Below are 13,234 nucleotides of genomic sequence, written 5' to 3'. Positions count from 1 at the left end.
GCCTGGAGGAAAAGCACTCCTCCCACTTCACTCCCAGAATGAGGGCCGAGTAGGAAGAGAAGCTGGAGGCTGTGTCTGTGGAAACAAACTCAGCTGCTTCCCTAGTAACCATGGAGCCTGGGGACGCACTTGTGGACTTTGGCTCTCATCCCACCATCTTGACCGAAATTAAACGGCAGGTTTCCATCCTAACCAGACTGTAGATTATTCAACATAGATTTGTTGTTTGGTGACCTACAACCATTAAACTATTTTAAGATCTTCAACTGATGGGCATATAAGTTGTTCTGATTTTAAAGGGCATGGCCCATTCTTAGGAGGAAATACATTCAACTTGTAGGAGAAATGAAAAAAAGTAACTGTTAGAGAAGTAATTTGAAAACATCAAATTCCTAACAGAGACCAAAGAAGACTGGGACCATGGATCCTCTGGCACACGGGGAATAAGGAAGCGCCTGGCGATCTGCACAGACTTGTGTCTGGGCTGCAAGTAGGACCAGTGCCGTCTGATGGCCCCTCTGGCCTTAGAGACGGTCCGTTCTCACTTTAAGGATATCAGAGTCTATGTAAACGTCTTGATTGGGTTGATTCCAACAGGCAGGGGCTCAAGGGCCTGATAAACTAGCTCCTTAATTCAATATGATTCATCCCCCACTGACCTTAGAGAGAGGGAGAGGGAGGGAAGGGGGAGGGAGGGAGAGAAGGAGAGAGAGGAGAGAGAGAAATGTGGAAAGTAGTACCATTGGACAAAATAGTCATTCTAGGCAAGAATTTGGTTGGCAGTTTGGATGTTCTTGGACTATAAAAGGATCAAAGAAACGCCAAATTCAATTTAAGTTTAATCAGAACTTGGATGCTCCAGACATAATAGACTGGCCAGTTTAAGGAAAAGGAGTACCCTCTGTCTTAGTGGTGTGACCGGTACTCAAAGAAATGAATCTGATACATGGTGATGGATGTGAATTCAACCTATACTGGTGAATGAAAATCTCACTCTGGCCTTGGAACTTACATTTTTAAATCTTCTCACCTCCGTAGCACTCTCAAATGCATGGATTAGAATTTCCTGTTTCCTCATATGGAGAAAACCAAGGACCAGGAAAGAAACAAAATTCCGGGTGGCTTGTCTCTGTTTGCTTTTTCTAAAAGTTTGCATAACTAGGAAAGGAGGCGGGGTTTAAGTGGGCCAGAAGGAAAGAAAAACGAGATAACTAAATGGTACAAAATGCTTCGTCCAAAAGGGTAATTCAAAGGAAACCGCTTCCCCACGCTGCTGGGCCCAGCCTCACACGGGCATTTCAGCAAAAGGGCTTCTCCCTGGCCTGCCTGCTTCCACTGGCACCGCCTCCTCCACCACCAGCAGCAGGTCAGCTGCGAGCAAGAGACACAGAACTAAAGGGGCTGAACGTGGGGGAGAGCGAGCCGGGGACAAAGGCTGTTGGTCCTGTGGGAAGTGCGTCACTGACCAAAGGCTGGTTTGACCACACGGCCAATGTCTGCATTTACTCAGCAGCCACCTGCACTTCTGAAAGCCCCTCCTGCTGGACTCTGGGACGCCCCCCTGCTGCAGGGCCTTCCTCACCAAGCATTCCTGCCACGCCTTTCATGTTCCCAGACCATTTTGGCTCATCAGTAGTTTCTGGCTATCGTATCAGGTGGGGTACACGTAAAGATCCTTTTACACTTCGTTCTTTCTTTTGTTTTGTTTTGTTAATCCTCACCTGAGGATATTTTTCCATTGAATTTTAGGGAGAGTGGAAGAGAGAGGGAAAGACAGAGAGAAACATCGATGTGAGAGAAACACATCGATTGGTTCCTCTTGCACGTGCCCTGATCAGGGCCTGGGCCGGGGAGAAGCCTGCAACTGAGGTGCGTGCCCTTGACTGTAATCAAACCTGGGACCCTTTGGTCTGCAGGCCGATGCTCTATCCACTGAGCCAAACTGGCCAGGGCCAGTTCATTCTTTATAATTTGTGATATTTCAACCTCACCTCCACTGTTGGACAATCCTAACAAGGAGGTTTCCCAGGAGCCCTCTCCCTGTCCTCCTAGTGGGATAGGACGTCAGCTTACCACACCCAGTCTGGAGGCGCCAGTCTCCGATCGGAATGCCAAGGGCTTGGCACACGAGGGCATAGGCCTGGATGGCTTGGCAGAGGAGAGTCCCATTGTCCCTCACGCTGCACAGGTCATACACGCAGCTGTGCACGAAGGCCGTGGGGTCCACCACGGTGCCGCACTCCCACAGGGGCCCGTCTGTCTTGTTGAGGAAGCCGCAGTAGTCGGGGCCGAAGTACAGGGCCTCGGTGGCCGTGTCGCACTGGGTGCAGTTGTCCACGCAGCCCGAGTCGCATAGCCACTCAGCATGGTAGACTCGCCAGCTCTCTCCCAGATCCAGCACAGACATGGCCGGCCTACCGTCCGGGCGGAGGAAGTCGTCCAGCGGGTTCTTGTTGTAGTTCCCACAGAGCCCGCACGTGGAGTTGGTGTAGGAGCCCGGGATGGAGATGGAGGCGTAGTGCTGGCCATCAAACGTCACTAAGAGCCCAAAATCTGTTTCCACGGCAGTGGACATGCCACTCTGGTAGATTTTCACAGCCCCCAAGTCTAAGGTGATGGGCAAAGAAGTCACTAGATCATTCACCTGCCAACAACAATGACAGCAAAAGGTAGGTGAGCCAGGGCCGGGCATTGGTTCCAGCCAGTGTCAGGAAGGGAAGGCAGGTGACTCAGCGCCACAGGGAGCACGGTGCCCCACTGCCTGGGCTCTGGGCTGGCTTCCTAGGAAGGTGCAGGCCTGGGGAACCCTCGAGGCCAGGCTGGTGTGGGCCGGCTGAGCACTGGGTGACCCTGAAGCTGTGACAAACGCACATTGCTAGTGCCACTCTGGACTTCTTGGGGTCCAGGTGGTTGTCACTCTTCCTGCTGGCTCCAGGGCTAGCTAGCTTCAAGTCTCTTCTTGAAAAACTAGTTGCCTCATCTTCCCTCTTTATTCCTCTAAATCCAATCTTTAAATCCTAGCTGGAGTCACTATTTTCCATTCCACCCTTAGTGCACTCAGCACTCCAGGCCCTCCTCCCGCTGACGGCGTGCTGGAAACTGCTCTCCATGACGCAGTGTTGAGACTGTCCCAGTGTTATTTTCCAGCTGTTTTGCCCTGTCATTTCCTGGTATCAGGATTATTCAACAACAACAAATGTGAGCACTGTGTTAGGAGTTGAGAAATAAGGAATAAAAAAGAGGATTGCCCCTGCCTCTCCCGAGCGCTCAGTCCCCCGGGGAAGAGGGCCAGGGATGGTATTTATAATACACGGTTTGAAGTATGTGTTAATAGGTGATGCAATGGGAGAACAGAACATGAATACGTAATCCAGCCTGAGGAAGCCATAGAAAGCTTTCCAGTTGGAATCAAGTCTAACCGGGGTCTTTAAAGAGAAACAGAAGTGGCCAAAGAAAGGCTGGGGGCAGGGAATTCTGGGATAAAAGAATAAAGGCAGGTGGGATGGGCATCGGGCTGTTACTGGGCAGCAGAGAGAAGGGGTAGACAGAAATGAAGCTGGAGACGGGGGCGTGGCCCATTCACTCAGCACATACCAACTCAGCCTTTTCTGGGTACTAAGCCCTGTCCTAAAGCCGGGGGTTACCAACAAGTGGAAATCCTTGCATCGCGGAGCTTATATTTCAGTTGAAGAGACCAACAACAACAAAATAAACAGGAAAAAATATGTAAGTATGTCAGAAAAATGTTCTGCAGGAAATAAAGCAGGGAACGTGGGTCAAAAGTAGTAGGAAAGAGGGTTTCTAATTTCAAATAGGGTCATCAGGGAAGACTTCGCCGGGAAAGGGACGTCTGAGGGGAGGAAGCAAACCATGCTGTCATCTGGGGTGAAAGTGGCTCATGAAGCGTGGACAGCCAGGCCCTGAGGGGTAGCGTGCAGGGACTCCCAGGGCCTCAGGGGCCGGTGTGACAGTAATGGGGAGAGCAAGGCGATGGCCGATAATGCCAAAGAGACAAGAGCAGCCAGAACAGGCAGAGCCATTCAGCTACTGTGAAGACCTCGGCTTTGAGCAAGATGAAGTTAAGAGGGTGCCTAGAGCAAAGGATCAACATGATCTGACTTCCATGTTTAGAAAATGGCTTGGGCTTCTGTGTTGGAAACAGGCCTTGGAGTGCCTTTAAAGCCGTGCTTTAAAACCAAACAAAATCCCACAGAAATGAAACCCAAAAAACTTGCATTTCTCTTCTTTAAGGAGAGTCCACAAAGGTTTAGAAAAAGGAAATGACACAGTCAGACTTGCATTTCAGAAAGTCCATGCCGGCCAGCATGAAGGACACACGATGCATGTCAAAATTAGAAGCAGAGCAACCAGATGGACAACTGCTGCTGGAACCCAGGGGTGATGGCGGAATTGCATGGAGAAAGAGGGATAGTCATGGGGTGCACTCAGCAGGAGCTGGTGGGGTTTTGTAGTGAGGAGTGAGAAATGGGGGGAGAATCAAGAGTGAGGCCCAAAAGTCTGGCTCACTTGAGCAGGTGGCTTGATTAAGTCTCCAACAGGAGAGTGAATTGTCTTCTCTTTCACACTTAACATGCCTAGAACCTACAGAGGTCACATTCATGGGCTGAGGTTGAATGGCAAGTCCATGGTGGAACTGACTGTAAGTGCATGTACGCTTCCCAAGCTGATTTCTGGCAGACAAGGATAAGGGTCTTCTGAATTGTCTAGGAGGTGAGACAACAGACTGTCCAAGATCACTCCCAAGAGTTACCATGGCACTATCATGTGCAATTCTCTGTCTCTATACTTAAGGGGAGAAAGAGACAAGAAAAATATACTCAAGAAATAAGTTGTCCTTGCCAAAACCGGTTTGGCTCAGGTGATAGAGCGTCGGCCTGCGGACTGAAGGGTCCCAGATTCGATTCCAGTCAAGGGCATGTACCTGGGTTGCGGGCACATCCATGGTGGGGGATGTGCAGGAGGCGGCTGATCGATGTTTCTCTCTCATCGATGTTTCTGACTCTCTATCTCTCTCCCTTCCTCTCTGTAAAAAATCAATAAAATATATTTAAAAAAAAAAAAAAGAAATAAGTTGTCCAGAGATCAAAGATGGCAGCAGAGTAGGTGGCAGCTACACTCACTTCCTCCCAGGACCAAACTGGAACTACAACTGAAGTCTAGAGCAATCATCATAAATAACCAACTGAACAGAAGTCTCATAACCAAGGATGTACAGAAAAGCCACATCGAGACAGTAGGAAAGGTGGCAACACATGAAGGGCTGGCCCTGTTCTCACGGGCAGTGGCTGAGATTCTGAGGGGCATCTCAGGTACAAAGGTTCCCCCTGAGGAGCCAAGCTCCCCAGCCCACAGCCCCAGAGCTGGGATGAGGCACCCACATAACATCTGGCTGTGAAAAGCAGCAGGGGCCTGTCTGCCAGGGAGAGAGGGAGTCTGCTAGAGACACAGGCGCCCTTTTAAAGGGCCAGTGCACAAAATCTCATTTGCAGCCACTTACCTTGGGCTCAGGGAGAAGCAGACTAGAGTCTTGTGAAGAAAGACTGCGGATTGTGGCTCTGGGGAGAGAGCTGAAGGGACGGCCACCAAGATCCCAGTGCTGAGTCCCTCTCCCACACCACAGACACCAACTTTCTGGGTGGAGCACTCCCCTCCTTGCAGCATCAGCCGACAGAGCGTGTGCCCTGCTGAGGAGTCAGTTGCCTGGGCCCAGGTGTAGAGATCAGGACATATTCAAGGGGTGTCAGTGAGAGAGCAGTGTGGCTTTGGGTGGTGGACTTTCTCTTCACTTTCCTGTGAAACTGACTGGCGCCTGCTTTTCATAGGAGATCTGCTAGCCCTACCCTCCCGACTCCTGGTCACCACACCCTGCTGAGCATGGGCTGCCCAGGAGGTCTGTACAAATCCAAGACAGACTGAGTTGTGTGGCTGTGGGGCAAGGGCCACCCCCACCTTTCCCCAAGCCACATCTGCACCTCACCCTCTGAAAAGATCCACTAGCCCAGTGGTTGGCAAAATGCGGCTCGCAAGCCACATGCGGCTCTTTGGCCCCTTGAGTGTGGCTCTTCCACAAAATACCAACTTCTGCTCATGGGCCACAAAGTTTCAATCGCACTGTACATGCATGCCCGCACGTGGTATTTTGTGGAAGAGCCACACTCAAGGGGCCAAAGAGCCGCATGTAGCTCGAGAGCCACGGTTTGCCGACCACTGCACTAGCCCCACCTTCATGCCTCCTGGTGGCACTGTCCTACCAGCCTAGGACTCCTGGGAGAATCTGGGACAGACTGAGCTAAGTGACTCTAGGATGGAGGCCATCATATTTCCTTTCCTCACCTGACTCATGCAGAGCTTCCCTTCACATGGCTAAATCTCGGTCTGTTTGGGCCTGATAAACTCCGTTGGCATCACCCTGATGACTCCCTGAAACCCTGCCCCAGCACAAAGGTCTGTGGGCACATGGCAGGCAGCAGCTGGACTTGGTGCATCCTGGGACTTTGGCTGAGTGGCCTCAGACCCAGCACTGGCACTGAGCTTGAGACTGTATCAATTTGGTGAACATTTCTCACCCCTGTCTGGTGACTCACTGAGAACCTGCACTATGCAACTCGAATTTCACCAGAAGTTCTTTCAGAGACCGAGCCAAACAGGTAGCCGGCAAGCAAAGGCAGGTGTAGGTAGATCTCGCGGTGTTTGGGACTTTTGCTGATCTGCCCACGTGCTCAGTGCTGGTGGAACCAACCTAGATGTGCAGTTTGGTCATTCCCACACACACCAATGCCCAGCAGAGGCAGCCACAAAGTGTAAATAGCTTTGTAACTCCAAACAGGTTTTCCAGGACTAGACACAGGCAGTGACTGACATGACCACCAAAGTGCCTCCCAAAGGCCAGTGGCCAGCTTCAGACAACATCAAAGTAGAATCCAATTAATTTCATAGGTGGGATATCCAAAGGGAGATCTTGACAGGCATCAGACCATGCTGAGGTGAATTCTGCTTCCTGTCATGAGCACCTGCTTGACAGCTCCTTCACTGTGGTTGGGGTCAACCCTCACAGTCAACCAGCCCAAGTTTACTCCACATGCGAACAGGCCAATAGAAATCAAGACTCAATAACAACATGAGGGCTCACATAACTCACACAAGAGGCGTTTCTAGAGCACCAGGCTTAGATGATCAAGGGGACTGCACCGTTGGGTCCCATAAGACATCTACTACATAAGGCCACACTATCAAGAGAGGGAGAGATAGCAGATCTACCTCGTACACAGTAAGAAAAACACACAGAGAGGCAGCCAAAGCAGGGAAACAAAGAAACATGTCAAAAAGGAAAGGCAGGATAAATCCCAAAAAAGAAAAAAAAGAAAAAAAAAAACTAAATGAAATAGAGGTAAGCAATTTGCCAGACACAGATTTAAAAAAAAAAAATGGTTATAAGGATGTTCAAAGAACTTAGTAAGAATTTCAACAGCATGAAAAAGGACATAGAAATCGTGGAAAACAACCAGTCAGAAATGAAGAATACAATATTTGAAATAAAGAATACACTAGAAAGAATAAAGAATAGGTTGGATGAAGCAGAGGACTGAATCAGTGATTTGGAACACAACAAGAGAGAAGAAAACACCAAACCAGAGCAGCAAAAGAAAAAAGATTTAAAAAGAATGAGGATAGGTTAAAAGGGAACTTTGGGACAACATGAAATATAACAACATTCACATGATAGGAGTAACAGAAGGAGAAAAACAGGAGTAAGGGGTAGAGAACCTGTTAAAAGAAATGGCAGAAAACTTCCCTAACCTGGTGAAGGAAAAATTCATACCAGTTCAAGAGGTACAGGTAACCAAAAGAGATGAACCCAAGACACATACACCAAGACACATCATAATTGAAATGGCAAAGTTTAAAGAGAGAGAAAATCATAAAGGCAGCAAGAGAGAAACAGTCAGTTACCTATAAGGGAGCTCCCATGAGACTGTCAGATGATTTCTTAGCAGAAACACTTCAGGACAGAAGAGATTGGTATGAAGTACTCAGAGTAATGAAAAGCAAGGACTTGAATCCAAGACTACTCTATCCAGCAAGGCTATCATTAAAAGCTGAAGAAGAAATAAAGAGCTTCCCAGACCCCCCCCAAAAAAGAAAAAAGGCTAAAGGAGTACATTACTACCAAACTAGCATTGTGAGAAAAGTTAAAGTCACTATTTAAGAAGAAGAAGAAATACGATTAGAGAGGAATATAGGTATAAAGAAAATATGATAATAAATAAGTCCTCATGGATAATAAGCTAAAATGTAAATGGATTAAGTGATCCAATCAAAACATATAGCGGTGTGGATAACAAAACAATCCATAGCAGTATGTATAACAAAACATGACCCATATATATGCTATCTACAAGAGACTCACTTCATAACAAAAGACTCACACAGGATGAAAGTGAAGTGATGGGAAAAATTTTCCATGCATTTGGAAATGAAAAAAAAAGCAGGGGTAGCAATACTTACTAGTATATCTGAGAAAACAGAGTTCAAAACAAAGGGCATAGCAAAAGACAAAGAAGGACACTACATAATACTAAAGGGATGTATCCAACAACAGAATGTAACTTAGGTAAACACATATGTACCCAATATAGGAGCACCTAAAAAATATATATTTTTAAAACTCTTGAAGTACTTAAAGGGAGAGATTGACAGCAACATAGCCACAGTGGAGGACTTTAACACATTGCTGACATCACTGGTAAGTCTTTGAGGCAAAAAAATCAACAAGGAAACAGCAACTTTAAAGGACACAATGGATCAGATGGATTTAATTGATCTTTCCAGAACATTTTATCCCACAGCAACAGAATATACATTCTTCTCAAGAGCACATGGAGCGTCGTCAAAGACAGACCTCATGTTAGGACACAATATAAGTCTTACCAAATTTAAGAAGATTGGAATCATATGCAGCATCTTCTCAGATCACAATGGCATGAAACTAGAAATCAGCTACAATAAAAAAAAAAACACCTCAAAAACATTCAAACACATGGAAGCTAATAGCATGCTCAATGGTTGCCAGTGAAATCAAAGAAGAAATAAAAAATGACCAGCAAACAAATGAAAATGAACACACAACAACCCAACATCTATAGGACACAGTGAAAACAGTTTTGAGAGGAAAGTTCATAGCATTTCAGGTCTACCTCAAGAAGCAAGAAAAATCTTGCAAAAGCCATTTCACCATACATCTAAAAGAACTATAAAAACCCCACAGTAAGTAGAAGGAAGGAAATACCAAAGAGCAGAGCAGAAATAAATAATATAGACATGAAAAAACACAAAAGATGAATGAAACCAGAGCTGGTTCTTTGAAAAGATAAACTTGATGAACCTTTAGCCAGACTCATCAGGAAACAAAGAGAGAGGACCCAAATATATAAAAGCAGAAATGAAGAGGCCAAGTAACAACTGACATCACAGAAATACAAAGAATAGTAAGAAAAGACAATGATCAACTATACACCAATAAACTGGCCCAAATGAACAAATTTCTAGAAAAATACAATCTTCCAAAACAAAATCAGGAAGAACTAGGAAACCTGAGTAGACTGATATTAACTAATGAAATGGAAGTAGTAATTTAAAAAAAAAATCCCAGCAAACAAAAGTCCTGGACCAGATGGTTTCACAAGTTACCAACATTTAAAGAAGAACTAGCACCTGTCGTCCTCAAGGTATCCCCAAAAAATCACGGGGTGGGAAGACTTCCAAGCTCTCTTTACGAGGCCAGCATCACCCTAATTCCAAAACCCATAAAGACTCCACTAGGAAAGGGTCAGCTGCATGTCCCTTACTAATGCTCTTCTCTCACAGAAGCGTCTGTTAACAGAGGGTAGGGTCTGCCTCCCCGGAGCAGCACCACAGGTAGAGTCTCTGGGTCCTGCCACAGTCCCCCAGCTTCTCTGCGTTGGGTCTTGCCCCACGCAGGCCGACTCTGTCCCAGGCCCACCACAGGCGCTGGGATCGCCAGCTGACAGCTTTTTCCTGGCATCAGTGCTCATGCACCCCATTCTCTCACACAAGTCCCTGTGTCTGTAGCTCACAGTGCTGGGAGCGGCACTCCCAGAGAACTCTCCCCACCCCCCACCCCCACCCCCATGGATGGTGGATCGCATTTCATTCCTCCATCTACATATCCCAGAGCCCTCAACTCTCAGTTAACCAGTGGTTGGTGAATCTCCCCTCTGTGCCTCTAGTCTTCTCCCAGTATTCTAACCATTTCCCTGTTTGGGGGTGTCTCTCCCAGCATGTGGGCCGAGACATGGTTAGGAGAGAAGTCCAAGCGTAGGGCTTAGAATGGAAAGAGACTTGGGTGGCGATGTCAACGTGGGAGCGAGCAAATACTGAGCAGCCACAGCGTGCCAAGCTCTGTACGAGAAATCGCATGTGTGGTCGTTCTAGTTCGTCCTCATGGCAGCCTCCGAAGGTCCCACTCACCTCCCTCTTTTGCAGGTGAGGAGAGTAAGGTCCAGGGCTCAAGGGACAGGGAGGGGACAGGCTCTCGGCCGCTGCTCACAGCTCTGCTCTCCTGCTCCCTCCCCCCAGGGCTCAGCACAGGAGCCACATCCACCCTCCAGCCCCAGAGTCCTGCCTCCTCGACAGTTTCACCCATTCTACCAAAAGAGAAAATAAAGCTCAAAAAGGCCACTCAGTGGCCGTCGTGGCACAGGTGCTGAGCAGCTCTGACCCGGCCCAGATCCTCTCCACCAGATGCTAACTGGCCTCGGCTTCTCCCAGAGCCTGAGCCCTCGGGTGCACCTGGGTGGGGGTGTGGGGGGCGGGGAAACCGAGGAGGGTTAGCTGGAAGGCGGTGTTTATTCTGTGGGCCTCCGGCTGGCTCCCTTTGGTCCCCACTGGCACATAGAAGCCGACCTTGTTTATTTTGCTACTTGAGAACAGTTCAAAGGGGGAAATCCATAGACAGATGCAGGCCCTCCCTCTGAGGAGAGAGGAGGCCGCCCCAGCCTGGCCCCCGTGTCTGAAGAAGTCCGCTGTCTCACAGGCGGATGGGACTCTCCCTGCTTCCTGCCCCTCTCCCTGCCTGTCCCCACCTCACCCGGGTGGGCGCTCTGCCATCCGCCCAGCAGCCGCCCCCGAAGAGCAGGTTTATTCAGAGAAACTTGGAAGCCATTTGGCAAGAGGAAAAGGAAGCCATTGTTAGCTTGCAGTTGGAGTCACATAACCTTTTCTTTCTAAAACATTTACATTCACATCCACGCCTCCCATTGCTACAGGACATTAGGAATCTGCCCGACACCCGGACGATAGGAAAGAGCGCGCAGTCAGCAGAGCTGCTGGCTCTTTCCTTCTTAAAAAAAAAGTCTGACTGTGAGCAAGAAAGAATCTCCTTCAGAAAGGAGAGTGGGAAAGCATGAAGCTCCTTTTTGCTGCAGATGTTATGCCCCTCACCCCAGAATGCAGCAGTAGGGGGCGCTACTGAGCCCGTTCCAGCTGGAAAATGCGAGCCTCCATCTACGAGGACACGCACAGGGCCCACAGGGCTAGGCAACAAGGTGTGAACTCCCAGGGGACTCTCACCCCGCCGCCTGACTCCTCCCTTTGCTCGAAAAGACAGACTGCCCCAGGGAGCCTAGCCCAGCAGCAGCCCCGGTGAGAAAGCCCTTCCAACGAGGACCTGCTGGCTCCATGGGCCCAGGAAGGCAGGCCAGGAAGCGGCATGCGCTCCTCCGTCCTGCCTCTCGTTGAACATGTTGCATCCATTTGAACCACAACACTTTTTTTTAAAGAAAGAAATCCCAGCATTGGCGTCAGGTCTGCTCGGTGACCTCTGTGATGACCTCCCCGGTGGGGGATTAAGGACTGCACGTGATTTCAGCCATCAACCTCTCGGGGTCTTGGTTATTGTTACTTGAATAAATATCTGGTTTTGATGAGTCTTCATAAACAAACATGAAAGCTGGGGCCCCCACACATTGAGGAGCTGCTGTGGCCTCTCACGCAGCCTCCTGCGTCACTGCACCTGCCTGCACCCGGGACAGCGGCAGGGCCATTGCATTTACCAAACAGGCCAGCAGAGCAGGGCCTCTGGCTTCAGGCGGGAGCAGGGGGGCTCTGCTGTCTGGGCAGCGGAACTGGGCTCTCCCTGCCTGGCTGACTGCGGAGGCCACAGCCCTCCCGGCGCCTCGCAGGGCGCCTCTGAGACAACCATCTGCTTGGAGGTTTCTCTGTGGATGCAGCAACGGGATGGGTGGTGGGGACTGTCAATCAAAGCCTGCACTGGGTGGTGGGTATGACTGTGTTCACACCATCTCCACGGAGTGGCCACATGGCTACCACTTTTCAACCAGGTCCATGAGAAACTAAACTTACTCTCTCCCCAGTTACTCCTGCGCTTGCATGTGTGTGTGTGTGTGTGTGTGCGCGCGCGCGCGCGCGCGCACGCGCATGCCCCGGTGTTTAGCGGGAAACAGGACTATAAATGCACTTTAAGATGCACAGCAGACAGACACTGTGTTAACGAGGGAGCCAGGGCAGCTCCCTCACAACATGTAACTCAGTCAAGAATTTTACAAGCTCTTTGTGAGGCAGGGAGAGCCGTGCACCCTGCGGTACCGGCAGCCCCCAGCAGAGCAGCAGGCCTGGGAGAGTTTCCCAGGGAGCCCGCGCCCGCCCTGCGCCAGTGGCGGTGTCTCACCTTGACTTTCCCGTAGCTCCCTTTGGGGATGAGGATCTTGTAGCCGTTCACCTCCACGGAGAGCTCCCTCAGCGTGGAGACGGCCTTGCCGGCCCGGCGCTCGTTCTTGGCCTCCACGCTGAAGAAGGGGAGGTGGGCCGCCCGAATGCAGTGCCGGGCCAGCAGGTAGGCGCAGGAGCCCTGGAAATGGAAGACGAAGCCGTCGAAGGTGCGGTAGTGCGGCTCCCCGAACACCACACAGGTGCCGGTCTCCACGGGGCTGCAGGAGGAGAACTTGCCTTTGGGCTCGCACACCTCATAGGGGCTGCAAGCGGCCTCCTGGCAGTAGATCTCATTGTTGAAGTCCAGGCAGCGGCACTTGATGGTGCAGTTCAGGTCCTCCCAGAACACCTCCCCTCGCCGCAGGAACTGCCCTGCCACAACGACAGAGAGCGCGTTTGCCGAGGGCTCTCCATCGGCGCAGGCCTGGGCCCAGCGCTGGACGGTGTGACACCCTCTACGCCACCA

At 49.9% G+C, this 13,234-nt stretch overlaps 1 protein-coding gene across 1 annotated transcript in view; it reads right to left on the bottom strand.

Annotated features, from left to right (window-relative positions):
- Positions 1-13,234, bottom strand: part of TECTA (tectorin alpha) — a 111,279-nt gene that overhangs the window by 84,835 nt on the left and 13,210 nt on the right. Inside the window, exons 7-8 of the mRNA XM_070399891.1 lie at positions 12,728-13,140; positions 2,074-2,644 (exon numbers count right to left, since the gene is read on the bottom strand). Of these exons, the coding sequence (XP_070255992.1) occupies positions 2,074-2,644; positions 12,728-13,140 (984 nt within the window). The remainder of the gene's footprint in view (positions 1-2,073; positions 2,645-12,727; positions 13,141-13,234) is intronic.

This window comes from Myotis yumanensis, unplaced genomic scaffold (assembly GCF_028538775.1).
Source record: "Myotis yumanensis isolate MYYU_CA2020_CCGP unplaced genomic scaffold, mMyoYum1.0.hap1 SCAF_19, whole genome shotgun sequence".
Lineage (NCBI taxonomy): Eukaryota > Metazoa > Chordata > Mammalia > Chiroptera > Vespertilionidae > Myotis > Myotis yumanensis.
The sequence above is the reverse complement of the archived record's forward strand: the minus strand, read 5'-3'. Positions and strand labels throughout refer to the sequence as shown.